The sequence below is a fragment of the Panulirus ornatus genome, chromosome 61 (genome assembly GCF_036320965.1).
Source record: "Panulirus ornatus isolate Po-2019 chromosome 61, ASM3632096v1, whole genome shotgun sequence".
Classification (NCBI taxonomy): domain Eukaryota; kingdom Metazoa; phylum Arthropoda; class Malacostraca; order Decapoda; family Palinuridae; genus Panulirus; species Panulirus ornatus.
This window is the reverse complement of record NC_092284.1, coordinates 7,642,999-7,661,558: the sequence shown is the minus strand read 5'-3', so window position 1 is coordinate 7,661,558 and position 18,560 is coordinate 7,642,999. Positions and strand designations below refer to the sequence as shown.

Sequence of the window (18,560 nt, the reverse complement as noted above, 5' to 3'; positions counted from 1 at the left end):
CATTTGCAGACCTGGAGAAAGCATATCATAGGGTTGACAGATATGCCTTCAGGAAGGTCTGAAGAATATACGGTGAGGGAGGAAAGCTGCTAGAAGCAATGAGAAGTTTTTATCAAGGGTGTAAGACACGTGTATGAGTAGGAAGAGAGAAAAGTGAATGGTTTTAAGTAAAGATTGGTCTGTGGCAGGAGTGCTTGCCATCACCATGGTTGTTTAATTTGTTTATTGTATCGAGAGGAGAGAGTTAATGAGAGTCGTGTAAAAAGGGGCAAGTATGCAGTCTGGTGAGGATGAAAAGGCTGAAAATATGAGTCAGCTGTTGTTTGCTGATGATAAAACACTGGTGGCAAATTCAAATGAGAAACTTCAGAAATTGGTGACTGAGTTTGGAAAAGTTTGTGAGAGGAGGAAGTTGAGAGTAAATGTGAATATTGTTAGGCTTATCAGAGTTAAGGGAAATGTCAATTGGGGGTGAGAGTTTGAATGGAGAAAAACTGGAGGAAATTAAATGTTTCAGATATCTGAGAGTGGATAAGGCAGCGAATGGAACCATGGAAGTGAGATGTATGGTGGGAGAGGGGGCAAAGGTTATGGGAGCATTGAAGAATGTGTGGAAAGAGAGATCATTATCTGGAAGGGCAAAAATGGGTGTTTGAAGGTACAGTAGTAACAACAATCTTACACTGATGCAAGGAATGGGATATAGATGATTTTGTGTAAAGGAGGGTGAATATGTTGGAAATTAAAAGTTTGAGGACATGTGGTATAAGGTGGCTTGATCGAGTGAGTAATGAAATGGTAGAAGAGAAGTGTGGTAATAAAAAGAGTGTGGTTGATGGAAGTGAAGCGGGTGTGCTGGAATGGTTTGGACATAATGAGAAAATGAGAAGAAAGGTTAAAAAAGAAGATATATGTGTCAGAAGGAATAAGAGGAAAGGGTGAGACCAAACTGGAGGTGGAAGGATGAAGTGAAAAAGATTTTGAGTGACCAGGGACTGAGCATAAAGGAGAGTGAAAGGTGTGCATGGGATACAGAGAACTAGAATGATGTAGTATACAGGGGTCAACTTGCTGTTATGGACTGAACCAGGGTATGTGAAGCAGCTGGGGTAAACCATGGAAAGGCTTGTGGGACCTAGTTATGGACTGCATGATGTGGTTTTGTACACTGCAAATGACAGCTGAGAATGGATGTGAGCAAAGGTGGCCTTTCTTCATCTGTTCCTGGCACTACCTAACTAATGCAGAAAGTGATCTAGTATGAAGCGAAGAAGTGAAGAATTTATAAAGTCTGCTAAATGAAAATACCAGAATCAAAACTAAATTTGTCAATAAGCATGTCAGAGATTCTAACATAATGCACATAAACTTTACTGAAACATGGAGGAATGGTAAAATAAGCAATGTGACCTTCAGAGCTGAAGAGGATAATGCAAGCAAGGTGGGGTAGCAATACATGAAGAAAATATATATGACGCAAAACATAATGAAACTATCTAATAATAAATGTGCAACATTAACAGTAAGCATTACAGTAATAAGAACATTCATCACAGCAAATGGAGTTCAGTATGATATAAACAAAACCTGATGACATTCTAAGGGAGTGTAACGAGCCAGAACTAAGAATAATTTGGTCTTGAGATTTCAACTTTAATTCTGAACAAAGGGAAAAGTATGGGCTGGAATATGGATGTAATCAGAGAGTCATGAAAGAAACAGTGCACTGGCATATATGCCGACAACTTAACACAAAATATCAGGGGAAAAAAAATATGATTTTTACAAATATCTTTCATTATACATACTGAGGTCACAAGAATGAGTATCCCTGATCATAATATTACTGGAGTGTGTACTAATAATAATCTCGACATTGATACAGGCAGACATGGTGAAATCAAAGGCATATATATTGAGAAACATTAACCTCTACTTTGAAAAATAAAGTGGAATGAAGTAAATAATCTAAAGTAAAATATCCAAGAGTTGGACAGCCTGAATAGCAGTAATGCAAAATGAAGCATGACAGTGTTCAGACTACAGAGGTATAATCATAGTGTGTTGAGTATACCTAGTAATTTGTAGAAGAGGGAACTGCCTGCAAGGGTGAAAGTATGTACAGAGCGTCAGACTGGGGAGGAGCAGTGTGGTTTCTGAATTGGAAGAGGATGTGTGGATCAGGTGACTGTTTTAAAAAATGAGAGCAAGAAATACGTAGAAAAATGTATGGATATGTGTGTGTTATTTCTGGATCTGGAGAGGAAATATGATACGGTTGATAGAGATGCTTTGTGGAAGGTCTTAAGAAGATAGTGTGGGAGGAATGCTTCAAGAAGCAGTGAGAAATTCTAAGGGTATAAGGTTTGTGTACACTCGAGTCATGGTTCCAAGTGAGGCTGGGTCTGTAGCAGGGGTGTGAAATGTCACCATGGTTGTTCAATTTGTTTGTGGGTGAGGTGGTGAGGTTGGTAAATGCAAGTTCAATTTGTTTATGGATGAGGCGAGTATGCAGTCTGTGGGGGATGAGAGGGCCCTACAAGTCAGTTGTTTGCTGATAATACAGCACTGGTGGTAGATTTGAATAAGAAACTTCAGAGGGTGGTGAGTCTGGAAGAAAACTTGATAAGAGAAAGTTGAGAGTAAATAAGAAGAAAAGCCAGGTAATTAGGTTCAGCTAAGTTGAAGGACAGGTTAGTTGGGGTGTGAGTTTGAATGGAGAAAAATTAGCGATGTGAAGTGTTTCTGGTATATGGCAGTGGATATGGCAGCAAATGGAACCATGGAAGCAAAAGTGAGTCATCGGGTGGGAGAGGGGGGCAGAGGTTCTGAGAGCACTGAAGAAAGTATGGAAAGAGAGAAAGTTACGTGGGAAGGTAAAAATGGGTGCACTTGAGGGAACAGTAGTCCCAACATTATTACATGGACATGAGGCACAGGCTGAGCAAGGGAAAGGAAGTGTGTTGGAAATGAAATGTGGCGTGAGGTGGTCTGATTAAGTAATGAAAAGGTAGGAGAAAAGTGTGGTAATAAAAAAGTGTGGTTAAGGGAGTAGTAGAGAGTGTGCTGAAATGGTTTGGACATATGGAAAAAATGAGTGGGGAAAGGTTGACAAAGAGGACATATGTGGCAGAAGTGGAGGGAAAAAGAATGTGGTGACCAAACTGGAAATGGAACGGTAAAGTAAAAATGATTTTGGGTGATCGGGCACATGAACATGCAGGAGGGTGAATTTGTATAAGGTGGTATACTGGGGTCAACATGCTGTCAATGCACTGAACCAGGGATGTGAAGCATCTGGGGTACACCAAGCCTAGTTGTGGATATGTAGCTGTGGCTTTGGTGCATTACACATGACAGCTGGAGAATGGGTGTAAGTGGATGAGGCCATTCTTCATCTGTTCATGGCACCACCTTGCTAATGCTAGGAGCTGGGGAGGTTGAATATCCTCCCTTCCTGTACTACTGTCCAAAAGAAGGAATGGAGGAAAGAGCCACATGAAGATTTTTTTCTCTAAATCTTAGTCATTTGTTCTGGATGCTGCCTTGCACACAAGGAATATAACTCACAAGAATGAAAAAGATGTTACAGGCCTTCCACTACCCACATCCAAAGCCATAAGAATATTAACAATGGTCAGAATTACTGTACTTGAGATGGGGGCAATACGGACACTAATCAAACGTCTTTCTCTTTTAATCACTTCCTATCAAATGCTTAATAAAGCATCTATCTATCTATACATCTGATACCCATTCCCTCTGGGAACTCCTATCATGGGGGCCACGGCAAAAGAATCTACATTGATCCCCGTCCTTACATGTGCCCCTCACATACACCATTCCACACATTTTCCTAATTTCTCTCCCTTCAATACTCTTCCACTCTGTTCTCCCATGTCACAGGTGGTCTCCCTTTCTTTTGTCTTCCGTTCTATATCTTTGATGCCCATCCCCTTTGGGAACTCCCCTAAGGGGATGGCCACAACAAGAGTCTCCATGACTGATAAAATCCAGTCCTGCTTCTTAGCCTTTGGTGCCTCAACTACTTCCTTTCTTCATATACAACTAACATAATTCAGTGCAATAAGACATGCAGGCATTCTTACCTTAGTTATCTCCACTTGCTGGTTGTTTAATGTGTCACGTTGCAGGTTGATAAGTTTGATAAGGTCACGGTACTTTCCATCAACAACAACCTGCTCCACTTTATTGTTATGGTTCAGTCTCCCACCGTCATTACTTGCTTTAGGAGATTCCTGAGGTAAATCAAATCTTTTAATGTAAAATGAAAGGTTCTGTATAATCATTAGTAAAAATCAATGTACATTATGGCCAATCTTAGCCAAATCTTTACCAATAATTTACAACTATTCAACTTACAAATTCACGATGTCATTCAAAATATCATCAAAAGCGAACTGTCGAAAATGGACACACTTTCATGTCACTGTAGCACTTTTCTAAGACACTGAAAAAAATCTCATGCCGCTAAACTGAATCCTACAAGCATGAGAGAGTACTTTTTACAAAAAGGTTAAAAATACCTTTATTTCCTAATCATCCCTCATGGCTTACCTACCTGGAATTACCTTTCCAACCACAGTAACATCAATGACACAAGAAATGTAATGGTACATAAATACATACAATTAACCATTCTGGGTTGTAAAAGCATAAGCCTAAAAGTATCCATCGGGTCAAGAATTAACTTCCACACACCACTCAGCAGAATAAATAGAATAATCAGACCATAAGCATTCAAAAATCTCATGCACTTCATATTTCCATCTCACTTGTCCCCTCCACATCAAACACAAGCATCCTCTCTGTCAACTTCTCATGTCCAAACCATTTCAGTACACAGTCCTTAGCTCTCTCAACCGTGCTCTTCTTATCACCATATCTCTCTCTTACCCTATCATTTCTTTTACAGTATCAAGAAAAATTGTCTTTTTGCATTTTTTTCTCCTATGTTCTGAGTATTACCTCACTAAGGTAAGATATGTGGTAAAGTCAGAAAAAAAGTCTTTTAACAGTAAACAAGATAAAAGAGCACTGTCTCATCTGCAATCCAAATGAATACATATTATTTCACTTCAATGTTTATGTCTGATATTATCAGTTACATCCTTGTGGCACACCCAAAAGATCTTTGTTGACACGATCTGTTAGCTACTTCCTGAATTTTCTGTTTGTCAGAAATGCCTTACTCCATCTTCCTAGCTTACCTTTAATGCTCTGTGTTGCAACTTTCTCTAATCTGTTATTTACTTTATGAAATTACTCAGTACAGTCAAGAAAAACCGTAACAATTCTCTTTCCTCACAAGTTTCATACATGTGCTTCGAGTGAGATAGCAGCTGAGTTTGAGTAGTTTTCCAGACAAATCCTATCAGTCTTTCTTCTACCTTGTAACATTAATCAAACATGCTAAATAATGAAAGGGCTAAATACCACACCCAAAATAATACTAACTTCGAGACCACTTACCTTTGTTGGACTTCGACGGGTGTGAGGAGATTTGACATTATGATTGGTGAGCGCAGTATCTGAAGAGGAGTTAAGTCGTTCATTACAGTTGGAAAGGGCAATCTCACTATTCACTGGTGGCTCTTCACTGGTCCCACGTCGACCTTCTGATGTCAACTGGTCCATACTCCCCCTCTCTTGGTTCATCTTAAGTTGTGTATCTGAATTAGTTTTCCCCACACTGTTATTTACATTCTCTGACTGTAATACCTCTCTCGTGATATCACCTTTTACACCATCTTCTTTTCTAGAATTTGTTTCACCTTGCCTTGAATTTGATTCCTCATTCAATGGTCTAGAAGGGTATTTTTCATGACTGGCACTTCCTGGTAATTCCTCAATGTTAATATGTCTTACTGGGGCATTCTTAACTGGGCTGCTGGAACGTCCACTCTTAATATTATTTAGAGGATTAATAGAATTTAAGTTTGGTGGATTGACTGTATAAGGGCGTGTTGGTGATGGGTGGCGTGTGGGCGATGGGCGACGTGTTGGTGAGGGATGACGTACAGGTGAGGAATGAGGTGAGGCAGTGACCTGATGAGGGTTAGGCACTTTGCTTGCTGAGTGTGGCACTTGTGTCACTGGTGGAGGAGGTGGCTGTTTTGTAGGTGATATTTGTGTTGCAGGTGCTGACTGAGATACATTTACAATTTTCCTTGGTGATCCATGAGATGGAGTGACCTTGTTTGGAGAAGAAGAGGGTGGTGGAGGGTGGCGATATGGGGGAAGCTCTCGCGGTCCTGCTATGTGTGGTGGCTTTGGGCCATTATACACAGGGGAAATCTGACTAGGAGGGGGGCCACGTGTGGCATACTGAGGACCTGCAGGAAGGCCAATATTACCTTGATGTGTATAGTTCGGGTATGGAGCTCTTCGACTATCACTATAAACAGGTTCCGTCCTCACTAATGACTGAGAGTCAGTTCGCTGGTCTCTTCTACCTGTCGAATATGGAGGCTCACTAGTTGGAACTGGTCTACTTGGTGACTGATGGATAGCTGCAGCATTTGATGAATGTGATGGTGCCAGAGGGGCTTGAGGACCAGGCCGAGGCGCGCTCCAGTGACTAGTGGTAGCCCGAACATTATCTACCCCTACTCTGGTAGAAGCTGATGGAGGTGGAGGGGGATTACCTCGAACCACTTCATACGGTGGAGGTGCAGGCGGTCTCCACGCGACTGCTCCAGGTTTTTGATCTGCCTTACTTCCTTCACCCGTCCATCCCTGCCCCTCCCAATGTGTCACTGGGGGGGTGGGGTAAACAAGGTCTGTATGACGGGGGCCAGGAGGAGGCTGCACAGCCTGTAGAGTAGGTGGTCCAGCAAGAGGCTGAGATGGGGAACCCACCTCTTGTCGCCGAAGCTCTGCATGACCACCACTAAAGGTAAGAGATTTCTTTAGATCTTTATGAACATGAGGAGACTGTCTAGGTCGGTCATGCAAAGCCTGTGAGCCGAGAGGGACTGATGGCCTGCTGGGTGGCTCCACTCTCTGAGGGCCACCAGGTCGAAGGGCAGTTGGGCCATTCGGTGTCTTAGGATCGAGGGCTGATCGCTGAAGGATGAACTGAACATCGTTGGAGTATTCTCCCCATTTCATAAGAATCTGGTGGAAAAAAGATACATAAATAATCAAGTATTCAAGCCTATTTCATTAATGAGAGAGAATGAAGAAACAAAGTAAATGAAACCAAGTATGAAAAGTAAAAAAAAAAGGTGGAAAAACATAAAATCTGTCCTGCCTGCTAAAGCTGAAACCTAAATTGTAGATAAAGCCATCATCTGCAAAAGCCAGAGGCTCAAATACAATTTTGGCAATTTATTAACCACGAACATACCTACGTCAAATGAGCAATTTCGTTAGAAGAAACAGATATACCTGGATTAAGAGGAGCATGTTAGATACCTTAGCATGAAATGGAACTATGGGAGAAGTAAGCCAATGGGTGGGTGAGGGGGCTAAGATCCTGGAAGCATTGAGAAGGGTACAGGAAGACTTATTTTGATTTTTGCCGCAAGAGTGGCTATTCCATTGCACACTCCTTCCCATCCTGTCAGCAGTGGCACAAAAGAGGATACAGAGAGGGCAAAGATGGGTATGTTTTTGACGGTGAGGTATGGATGTGAAGTGTGGACCCTTAAAAAAAGTATGAAGCAGAGTGGATGTGTTCCAATGGAATGTTGTCAAACACCAACAAATAAAAAATGATAAGATGAGAGATATTGTACAACAAAGCTGCAAACCACAAAAATAGTCCATTCACATCAATTACCAGCTGCTAGAAACCACAAACACTCAACACCCTCACAATAAAACAAAAACCTTACTAATACAATCCCACCTCAACATGTTCAGCACTAGAGCACTCCCAACCAAACCACTTCATAACAAACCACCAAGCCCAAAGTAAAAATAAAAAGCTTATCCCTGTATCACACTTCAATAATCTCTACACACGGATTCCCTAACCCAAACAAACATAACACGAACAAAACATACACACAGAATTGACCCAATATGAAATAACCACCCTCCCAAGTCAGTCTGAATCTCCAACCCATCAAAACCATAAAACATGAAGCTATCTGAAGCCAAACTCAGAAGTCTGATCACTATCTATGTGGGCAAGGGTGAAAATTTGTAGGGATTTTCAAAAAAAAAAAAAAAAAAAAAAAAAAAAAAAAAAAAAAAGTAACAATGTCTGTGAGAAGACAGTGGTGAGAGTAAGTGAGCATGGAAAAAAAACTTGTGTGATAAATACCATGAAAGATCGAGCATAGAGTAGCAAAATGGGGGATTAAATAAAGGGAGTGGGTGAGGAATAGGAGTTATTTGGGAAGCAATGAATATGTACATGTGTATATATATATGTGCATGTACATATGTATATGTTGATATATATGTGTATGTGCATGTATGTGTATATGAGTGGACGGGTCTTTCTTCAACTGTTTCCTGGCAATACCTCACTAACGAGGGAAACGGTGATCAAGTACAATAATAAAATCAATAACATACATATAACAAGTTGTAAGTACACATATTGCAATTAGGATATCCAAACAAAAGAACAACAGCATAAATCTAATAAAGTAACTATATTCACTCAAAAACTGCTAAAGAGCTTACACTTCAGTAGCACTTGTATGGACCAAACTTCCCACAGGTAGCAGATGGTACTGAGAGATGGCAACAAAGGTAAGTCCTGCATCCTGACAAAGATGCTACTAGAGGGCCTCAGTGATGCTTGGGAGGTGTGAAAGGTATATGTGGTTCAAGAATGCTAAACTTACTGCACAACCGTGGTACAAACTGTGTTTCAAAAGAACTAAGTTGCAGCTGATGGTAAACCATCAAATGATGTATGTTGCAATTTGAGGGATACAAGACCCAAACATAATATTGCATTTTAATTATTCCCAATGCATTTACAACAATTCACAAATTTCTAATATCGTCAAACTTCATCTCCATTCTAAAAGCTCCCTGGACCTACACATAACATGCAAAGATTCCAAAAAAAATAGGAATTGAATTGAGACACTGAAGTAAAAGGTCCTGGCATCAAAAAAAAAAATTAACGTGACTATGCAAATTTAAGTACAAACAGGTAAATAATGAAAAAAATACATTTCTAGATCTGTTGGGACAGAAAAATATTTCAATTGGTTAACTGGAGTAAAGAAGCCCCCATGACTTACCTTCAATGGGTACTCATTAGGTGCTAGAAGGCGTTCATTGTTACGCCACCGTTCAATAAGAGTGAAACGGCCCGTCTTTCCTGTGGCATGGGCAAGCGCATACACTACATCCTGAAATCAAATGCTTTCTAAATTAGTACAGGCAAATGATTCAATACAATCATAAAATTACATATCAATAATTCTGTCCCTTTTTTCAGTAACAACTGCTTTGTCATGCAAGATGCCAAATGGTTTAACCCAGTAAGCAGGAACTGTATAGCAATGTTAAGTCAAATTTCAAGTTCATGGGTAATTAGGTGTCACTTAAAGTAAGGCTTGAATAAAGCCACCAGCATAACAGCAAGGCGTGAAAAATTTTTTGAGGAAAGCAGATAAAGGTATTTGGCACCTTCTACATGAACAAATTGTCTGTCAGTAATTATGCGAGTCAAAAACTTTCACAAAAACATACATGCATTATAATAAATACTAATAGTCACTGAGCAAATATTATATTTATATGTTTCTGTATGCAAAGAATATTGAACACATAAACATTACAATTAACGTATTTTACTTTTCCATAAAAGGAAAATTATGGGATTGATTCAAAACTTTTTCACAGCTTTTGATACTGTGTACTGACAAACAAATGCCATGGATCCTTAAAAAAGAATTTTTTGAGTTTGCATCTTGGCAATCAGGAAGGAATAATTCTTATCAAGTCATCCTTTAAAGTAATGGGATCTAACTCAAAAACCAGTCACAAATATATTCTCACCATTATCTTTAATTCAATGTTTCCTCAGTTTACATTTTTTAACATGAAATTTTCATTCTGTAAATATGTAGCATTTTTCATTATATAACGCTCTCTAAGAGTAAAGTAAATTTCATCTCCATCAACAAAACACACATTTACTACAGCTCTTCAAATGAAATTTGCAAACACTAGATAAATTCAAAAGAAAACTCATCATTTGTCCATACTACTACCTCAAACTGCTAGTACTGTAAACCTGGCATCTATTCCAAGCAACTATGCATTATGACTCATGAATCATTGGCTATGCTTTAAATGATGGAGTGGGTGTTGGATTTTCTTTCCAAATTCATGATAAAGTACAGGATGCCTTTCTTCGACGCAATATGTAAAAATAGGTGATGAGAGGCATATGATAGAGTTGATAGAGATGCTCTGTGGAAGGTATTAAGAATATATGGTGTGGGAGGCAAGTTGTTAGAAGCAGTGAAAAGTTTTTATCGAGGATGTAAGGCATGTGTACGTGTAGGAAGAGAGGAAAGTGATTAGTTCTCAGAGAATGTAGGTTTGCGGCAGGGGTGTGTGATGTCTCCATGGCTGTTTAATTTGTTTATGGATGGGGTTGTTAGGGAGGTGAATGCAAGAGTTTTGGAAAGAGGGGCAAGTATGAAGTCTGTTGGGGATGAGAGAGCTTGGGAAGTGAGTCAGTTGTTGTTCGCTGATGATACAGCACTGGTGGCTGATTCATGTGAGAAACTGCAGAAGCTGGTGACTGAGTTTGGTAAAGTGTGTGAAAGAAGAAAGTTAAGAGTAAATGTGAATACGAGCAAGGTTATTAGGTACAGTAGGGTTGAGGGTCAAGTCAATTGGGAGGTAAGTTTGAATGGAGAAAAACTGAACTGGAGGAAGTAAAGTGTTTTAGATCTGGGAGTGGATCTGGCAGCGGATGGAACCATGGAAGCGGAAGTGGATCATAGGGTGGGGGAGGGGGCGAAAATTCTGGGAGCCTTGAAGAATGTGTGGAAGTCGAGAACATTATCTCGGAAAGCAAAAATGGGTATGTTTGAAGGAATAGTGGTTCCAACAATGTTGTATGGTTGCGAGGCGTGGGCTATGGATAGAGTGGTGCGCAGGAGGATGGATGTGCTGGAAATGAGATGTTTGAGGACAATGTGTGGTGTGAGGTGGTTTGATCGAGTAAGTAATGTAAGGGTAAGAGAGATGTGTGGAAATAAAAAGAGCGTGGTTGAGAGAGCAGAAGAGGGTGTTTTGAAATGGTTTGGGCACATGGAGAGAATGAGTGAGGAAAGATTGACCAAGAGGTGGAGGGAACGAGGAGAAGTGGGAGACCAAATTGGAGGTGGAAAGATGGAGTGAAAAAGATTTTGTGTGATCGGGGCCTGAACATGCAGGAGGGTGAAAGGAGGGTAAGGAATAGAGTGAATTGGATCGATGTGGTATACCGGGGTTGACGTGCTGTCAGTGGATTGAATCAGGGCATGTGAAGCGTCTGGGGTAAACCATGGAAAGCTGTGTAGGTATGTATATTTGCGTGTGTGGACGTACGTATATACATGTGTATGGGGTGGGTTGGGCCATTTCTTTCGTCTGTTTCCTTGCGCTACCTCGCAAACGGGGGAGACAGCAAAAAAAAAAAAAAAAAAAGTGATGAGAGAGAGCACTTTCTCTCTGTCAGGTTAATATGATTATGTTACAATTTGATCACATAAAGCATCAAATAAATAAATAAATATATAACAGAAAACTTAAATGATATGAAAAAATGAAACCCCATTCACTAACATAATTGACTTAATTTTCAGGTCCCCTTGGTAAAGTCAATACCCACACTCTGGCAACCACTTGGACCTAAGGTTGCTGGACAACTAACCTTAAACAAAGGGTATAACATTCATTCCTAATCTACAATTCTTGGGAGACAACACATTTTCACGCAATTTATGGAATGTTCCAGGAATGTTTGGAACTTTTTCGCTTTTAAACATGCACAGACACCAAGGAAAATATGTAATGACTCACCTGACAGGTGGTGGTGTCTGTGACTCCACACACAATGCGCTGGATACCCTCTACCCACACTTTCAGCTCCATCCTGGCCACAATGAAGCCATCTTCCTGTTTATGTTAAATATCAAAACTTCAGTCTGTATCATTACAAGAAAAATACCACAGATGATTCTGATCTTGAATATAACATTAGTCTGTTCAGTTTAATATCACATAATCATTTCTATTCCTAGAAAATTCATTGCCTGCAAAGTAAAGTCTCAAATTTTGATGAAGATTACTTTTTAACTTTATCTTACACATAAAAGCAGAGAAGGCTGCTGAGAGAACTGATCTGAACCTTTTGTAGTTTTTGAAACAGATTGACAATGTGGACAGTGGACAGTTCTTATGAGAAATGCAGGGATAAAACAACCTGATGGCATAATGTGAAATTAAATCCGAAACTTGTACATAAAGATGTCAAGAAATACTTTCATAATATTGAGTGGTGGATGAATGGAACAAACTGCCCGAGGTTATAGTTAATACATACAGCATGAATAAATCTTAAAAGTTGTATGACAGCAGAGATCATTTAAGAGTTGGGGGTCCCACGAGTGTAAAACTCCCTCCCCATACAGTACACATAATTACAAACATACAGTCAAAATTGAACTTGCCGTTGTTGTACAGATAAGAATACGGCAAAAAAACTCAGATCAAAGCCTGGACAATTCTGTATGAGCAACGTGAGGTATGTCACACATTCAAGAGTGCCAGTAAATTGAAAATTTATGTGACTTTAACACTAACGTGAAATTAGATTGGAAAATCAGGACTGACTCTTTAATTCTTTTGGTGTTTGTGAATGGAAATATGGGAAGAAAACATATAAAACATTGAGTTAGAGGAGCCAAATTTAGTAATTTGGGTCTCCTCAGAGTAAGTTTTGGTGACTGAACAACAAACACAGGAAACAGGGGAAACTCTTACTCTCATGGTGGTTAGACTAATAGGAAATGAGGGATGGAATCAGGGGGCAGTGAATCCTTCCTTCCCATATCATTACAGATCATACGAACAGAGGAAATCGAGGGAGGATTTTTCCTTTCAGGCTCAGTTAACTGCTCCTGATGATACTGTACTTTACTGAAATAAGGCAAATAATTAAAGATTTGTACACAGTTGGAGAAATCTCGTGGATATACATGAAACATGGCAGCAAAGTTTTAGGAGGGTAAAGAAATCTTGGGGCAAACGGCGTCAGGTTTAGATGACTCAAGATCTGTGAGGTAAGCAAAAGAGAGTTTTAGCATTACAATCGGCATAAAAGCCACCTTTGGAGAAGAACAAATGATCCAGACTTTAGTAATCTGATAGTGTTAAGGGGAAGCAGCCTTGAACAATTAGGTTTGAGAGAGATCAGGGAAAGATGTGGAGATGGTGTTCCACAGTGAGAATAGATTGGAGTCTGCAAATGTTCCAGAAATGAGCTGAGGAAGGGCCAAGTCTAGTTGTGTCTATTGGGCAGAGTAAATCCCAGTTGCTTGATGTCAGTCAAGTGGGCCTGAGAAACCACACCACACAGACAACCTCAACTGATGGTGCTGAGCTGGTAACTGAGAAACTGAACGAAATGGAACATTTATTTTTGTTTTTGAGGAAGGAAAAACTAGAGAAGAGAGCATGAGGTTCTGTAAGGCATGTGATATCAAGTGCTGCATATATCTATGTATTATGTTTCTGTAACAATACATCACAATTTTCAATTTTCTAACCATCACTGCTTTCAAATAATTTAATACAGAGGAATCAAACAATGCTATAATTCACTCTCCACCAATCTCGTCTCAGTCTTTAAGCTCCACCATCACAAAAATAACCCATAATAATAAGCTATTAGTCCCATGTGGTAAAGCATTGCTTTACCATCACACATAACTCAACTGCAAGAGAATGTCAGGTTAGGTTTCCAGCAGTTCTGTCGATTTCTTCGAGCGATCACCTGTCACACTTTTATATTACTTATTCTCACATCTTTGATATTTGCAGACTTTGCAACTTTTACTTACCTGTTATCATAGGATATAAATAAATGTTCCCAAACATGCTCCCCGATCTCAGTTTACTCTAAGCACAATATAATAACAATGCAAAACGAAACCAATGAAATTCCAACATAATGAAGGTACTGATCTTAAACATCATATTAACGAAAGGCATTTCTTCCTTTTTCACTTCAAACAGATAATAACAATGGCAAAGTAGTCTTCTGAGAACATAGTATGGGGTCTGGAGTGAGTGATTTTTACATCACGAAAAATCTAAAACTACCATAGGTAATTCATTTATCAAAAAATTAACAGAATCTTAGCAAAATTTCCCTAGTATTCATATCATATGACAGAAATATTCCGACAAAAAATTAGTTTCAGACGAGGTCATCTGTTTGTTGACATTTAGTGGCATTTGTGCAATGCTCAAGCATATGTGAGACATATTCACGCTAAAATACTGAATGTTATGATACCTCTTATCTGCCAGGGAGGTTTTCCAATGTTTGATTGATCTCTTAACAGTATGCTTACTAGCATCATCTTATTGTATCAGTGGGACGATTGGTATTGGACTGCTGAAGCGGTAAGCCATGCTGGCTCCTTTGGTGGCCCAATACTAACGTATAACTTCTTACCTCAAATCCATTTATATCAGTTGCTGTAACTGCCTCTGCAGGCAGCTTGTTCCATTCATCGACACTTTGCTGGTTGAAGATGTAATTTCTGAAGGTTGTTATTCATCAATGCTTAAAAACTCTGTAGTCACACCCTCTGGCTGAGCACGCATTAAACAATGGGATTTAAGCCCCCCTAAGTCGATAAGTGATTTTTGAATAACAAAATCAAGTCACTTTTCTGTCATTGCATCTCCATGAAATTTGTTTTCTTTGCAAACTTTCTTCATACGCATGATTCAGAAGCTCGACAATCATATTTGTCATTCATCTTTACACATTTTGAACACTATTTATATACCATACATAACAGAGATGCCAGGCCCGCACACAGTATTCTAATGAAGGATATATTAGGGACGTACAGAGGAAGACGATACTAATACTTTACGGTTGGCCTTCTTGAGAATCTCAACAATGACCAAATTCACAACGATTCATACAACACCAAGGTCTCTATTGCTGTCAACAATGGCAATCATTCCACTGTACAGTCCTTTCAAATTCTGAGTACAGGAGTGTCCAACTCGTATACGTATACATACATCCACATCGAAGATCATTTAACAGGCTTGCGACACTAAATATCAACTATTGCACAAATCAATCCCAAATTACAAATAAAGTTTCTATTCCTCCATATCATCACTTATTATCATAAAAATTTCTGATTCGTCACATCATGATCCACAGTCTCGTCTTACTACGCTTGAAATCCATTATCGCAGGGATTCAGGTGGTGCCCTTAAACCTCAGAAGTACCACACAACTTCCTCACTATTATCCCTTGATAATCCAAGTTTATTCATAAATTATAATCGATAATTATATTCCCAGCCAATATAATCAATGCCATAAGTGATCGAGTGGTAATAAATTGGTTATTATGAACTTCCTAAGGGTATTAGGGCGGAAGGGGGGCACCTGAACACTCCAATTTTGCCACAGAACTTCATAAATCAAGAGGAATTAATATATATATTTTGATCTACAGTTTAGGACAGGAAAATGTCGACCCCATTGGTGAGGGGGGAGGAACTCTACTCGTATATCCTTCACAACTTCACTATATCCTTATTACTCATACTTTGAACTTTATAATTTATATTACATACATCAGATACCTCATCACTGCTATACCTCGTTGTATCTGGGAGGAAAACTTTCCCGAAAACGGTGTCTAACTCGAACGAGTTAGTGGTTAATGGTGGTTGGGGGGGCGTGTGCTATAGTGGCCCTCCTCACGCGCCATTATCCCCCTTAATGGCGGCTCCTCCAAGATAGACAGAGGCTAAATCCTACCAAGACATGATATCTGTAGCTGTCACTCACCTTAAACTAGAGTTAGTGTGCTACGGACGCATAGAATAGGGTCTAAAGATAACTTTGCCTTACTCTAACCGCCGCCATATTTGTTGACTTGAGGCTGGGAGACAAGTGCCGGCCGGGATGCGCATCCCGCTCTCAACCGTCTCCCTTTATCATTTATCATTCATTCCTCTCAATTACTCACTTAATGTCGGTCGATCACTATTTCTAAATCGTCTTAGTGATATAACTCGTACGTGAGCGTGAGTCTTGGGGGAGGGAGGGAGGGAGGGGGAATTCATCTCGCCCATGTATGGAGAGATTTGAACTTGCTGTAAGGAGAGCAAGTCTCCCGCTTTACATGAAGCCTTGACTCGGCATTTATTTAAGGGATTAACGAGGAAGTATCACCAGTCATGCAGATCTAAAAACTAATTCCCGTTACCCTAATGTAACATCGAATATAGAGGCAGTACGATAACATGTTGCACCACAGCCTCTGCATGGCAGCAATATCCAGCATCACTCATTATTATTAATCATTAATCTAAATCATTTCCTTATTCCATATACTTTTTGGGATATTATCATTCAACCTTCAAACTTATCACCAGCAGCCTTTATGAACATATGCAAATGAGAAAACTAATGATACATATCCATTTATATGTCACACTTCCACTTCCCAACATGTCTGATTTATTTGACAAAAATAAACCTTTTTATCGGCCAGTTGCTCCAATTATTGTCTAAATTATCTTTATGAAAGGTTTATCTACCACAATGTATAAATAATTGGTCAATAACTTGACCTAATGCATAGATACCGGTTCTTAAAACAGGACAGAGGATTAAGTGAAGTAACTGGAAAGTTGGTGATTACTTTACCCCTAACGTAATTAATATAATTTATCATAGGACGTTAAACAACGCTATATTGTAGTGTCTAACCTTGTAAAACCAATAAATATGCAAGAACACACTTCTTCATTATCAATATCCCAGCCTACATTGTAGTATTGACAATCTATCTCAATGTCTTAATCTAATTTGATACAATTCATAATTACAATTGAGTTACATTTCTCTCACAGGCCATAATGGCGATGATTGTCATAACTTTCACGAGTCCTCCTCAGACCCTAGAGGTCCACCTGCCCATCATTGACGAGTCTCCTCACACTCCCCTCCCCCCTCCTCCCCCCAAGGTCAACACTAGTATTAGGCCCCACTCCAATGCCTCCAAGGATCCTTGTCGGCAAAATAAGGTCCTCCATCGCCCCTGTGGCATTAGCCCCTAAGGAGAGAATGGACATTGTGAAGAATGACCATTTTACTGGCCATTTTGTCCTTGTAGATGTGCTTGCCTGAGCCATACAGAATATTAAGTAGATAAGACACTTGTAGAATGATAATTAGGAAGGACCCGATATCTCTCACTGCAAATACTTATTGAATTTCTTTACCATTTATCTACAGTGGTAAATTATCATGGGGGTCAGCATTTATAGTTATTTGGGCCTTTATCATACATCAAAATGTACTGTAATTCATATATGTATCTTCATATGTAATGTCTACATGCACATATATGTATTATGTTCCATTAGGAAAAGCAAAGAGACATGATATCTCATTTTGATGGTTTAATTATCTCTCTGGTGGAGATGAGGAGAGATAGTGGCCACAGTTAGTGGCACCTGGCATACAAACACCACTACATATGGCCACAGTTAGTGGCACCTGGCATACAGACACCACTACATGTGGCCACAGTTACTGGCACCTGGCATACAAACACCACTACATGTGGCCACAGTTAGTGGTACCTGGCATACAGACACCACTACATGTGGCCACAGTTAGTGGCACGTGACATACAGACACCACTACATGTGGCCACAGTTAGTGGCACGTGACATACAGACACCACTACATGTGGCCACAGTTAGTGGCACGTGACATACAGACACCACTACATGTGGCCACAGTTAGTGGTACCTGGCATACAGACACCACTACATGTGGCCACAGTTAGTGGCACGTGACATACAGACACCACTACATGTGGCCACAGTTAGTGGCACGTGACATACAGACACCACTACATGTGGCCACAGTTAGTGGCACGAGACATTCTACACACAAAAGGTTGGTCTACTGCCATGAACCATTCATGTGGCCATCATCATCCTGGTGTGTCTGGTTCCTGGCCTTGTCGGCTGGGGTGGACGCTGGCCACTTAACTGTACACTTCATTTTTTTTCCCCCCCATCACTCACACTTCTTTCTTCTTTCTTGGTCTTCACGCTTCTTTCTTCCTTCTTGGTCTTCACGCTTCTTTCTTCCTTCTTGGTCTTCACGCTTCATTCTTCCTTCTTGGTCTTCACGCTTCTTTCTTCCTTCTTGGTCTTCACGCTTCTTTCTTCCTTCTTGGTCTTCACACTTCAATCTTCCTTCTTGGTCTTCACGCTTCTTTCTTCCTTCTTGGTCTTCACGCTTCTTTCTTCCTTCTTGGTCTTCACACTTC

At 39.9% G+C, this 18,560-nt stretch overlaps 1 protein-coding gene across 4 annotated transcripts in view; it reads right to left on the bottom strand.

The window, feature by feature from the left end:
* Positions 1-16,152, bottom strand: part of RASSF8 (ras association domain-containing protein 8) — a 48,251-nt gene extending 32,099 nt beyond the window's left edge. For 2 of the 4 annotated variants that reach the window (XM_071696876.1, XM_071696878.1), the window contains exons 1-5: positions 12,985-13,788; positions 12,022-12,117; positions 9,237-9,347; positions 5,494-7,140; positions 4,110-4,259 (exon numbers count right to left, since the gene is read on the bottom strand). In XM_071696876.1, coding sequence (XP_071552977.1) covers positions 4,110-4,259; positions 5,494-7,140; positions 9,237-9,347; positions 12,022-12,117; positions 12,985-12,990 — 2,010 coding nt within the window. In that variant the 5' untranslated portion in view covers positions 12,991-13,788. Of the gene's footprint in view, positions 1-4,109; positions 4,260-5,493; positions 7,141-9,236; positions 9,348-12,021; positions 12,118-12,984; positions 13,789-16,054 lie in introns of those variants that run through there. The other 2 variants (XM_071696879.1, XM_071696877.1) reach the window with 2 other exon arrangements.
* Positions 16,153-18,560: the final 2,408 nt, after the last annotated feature.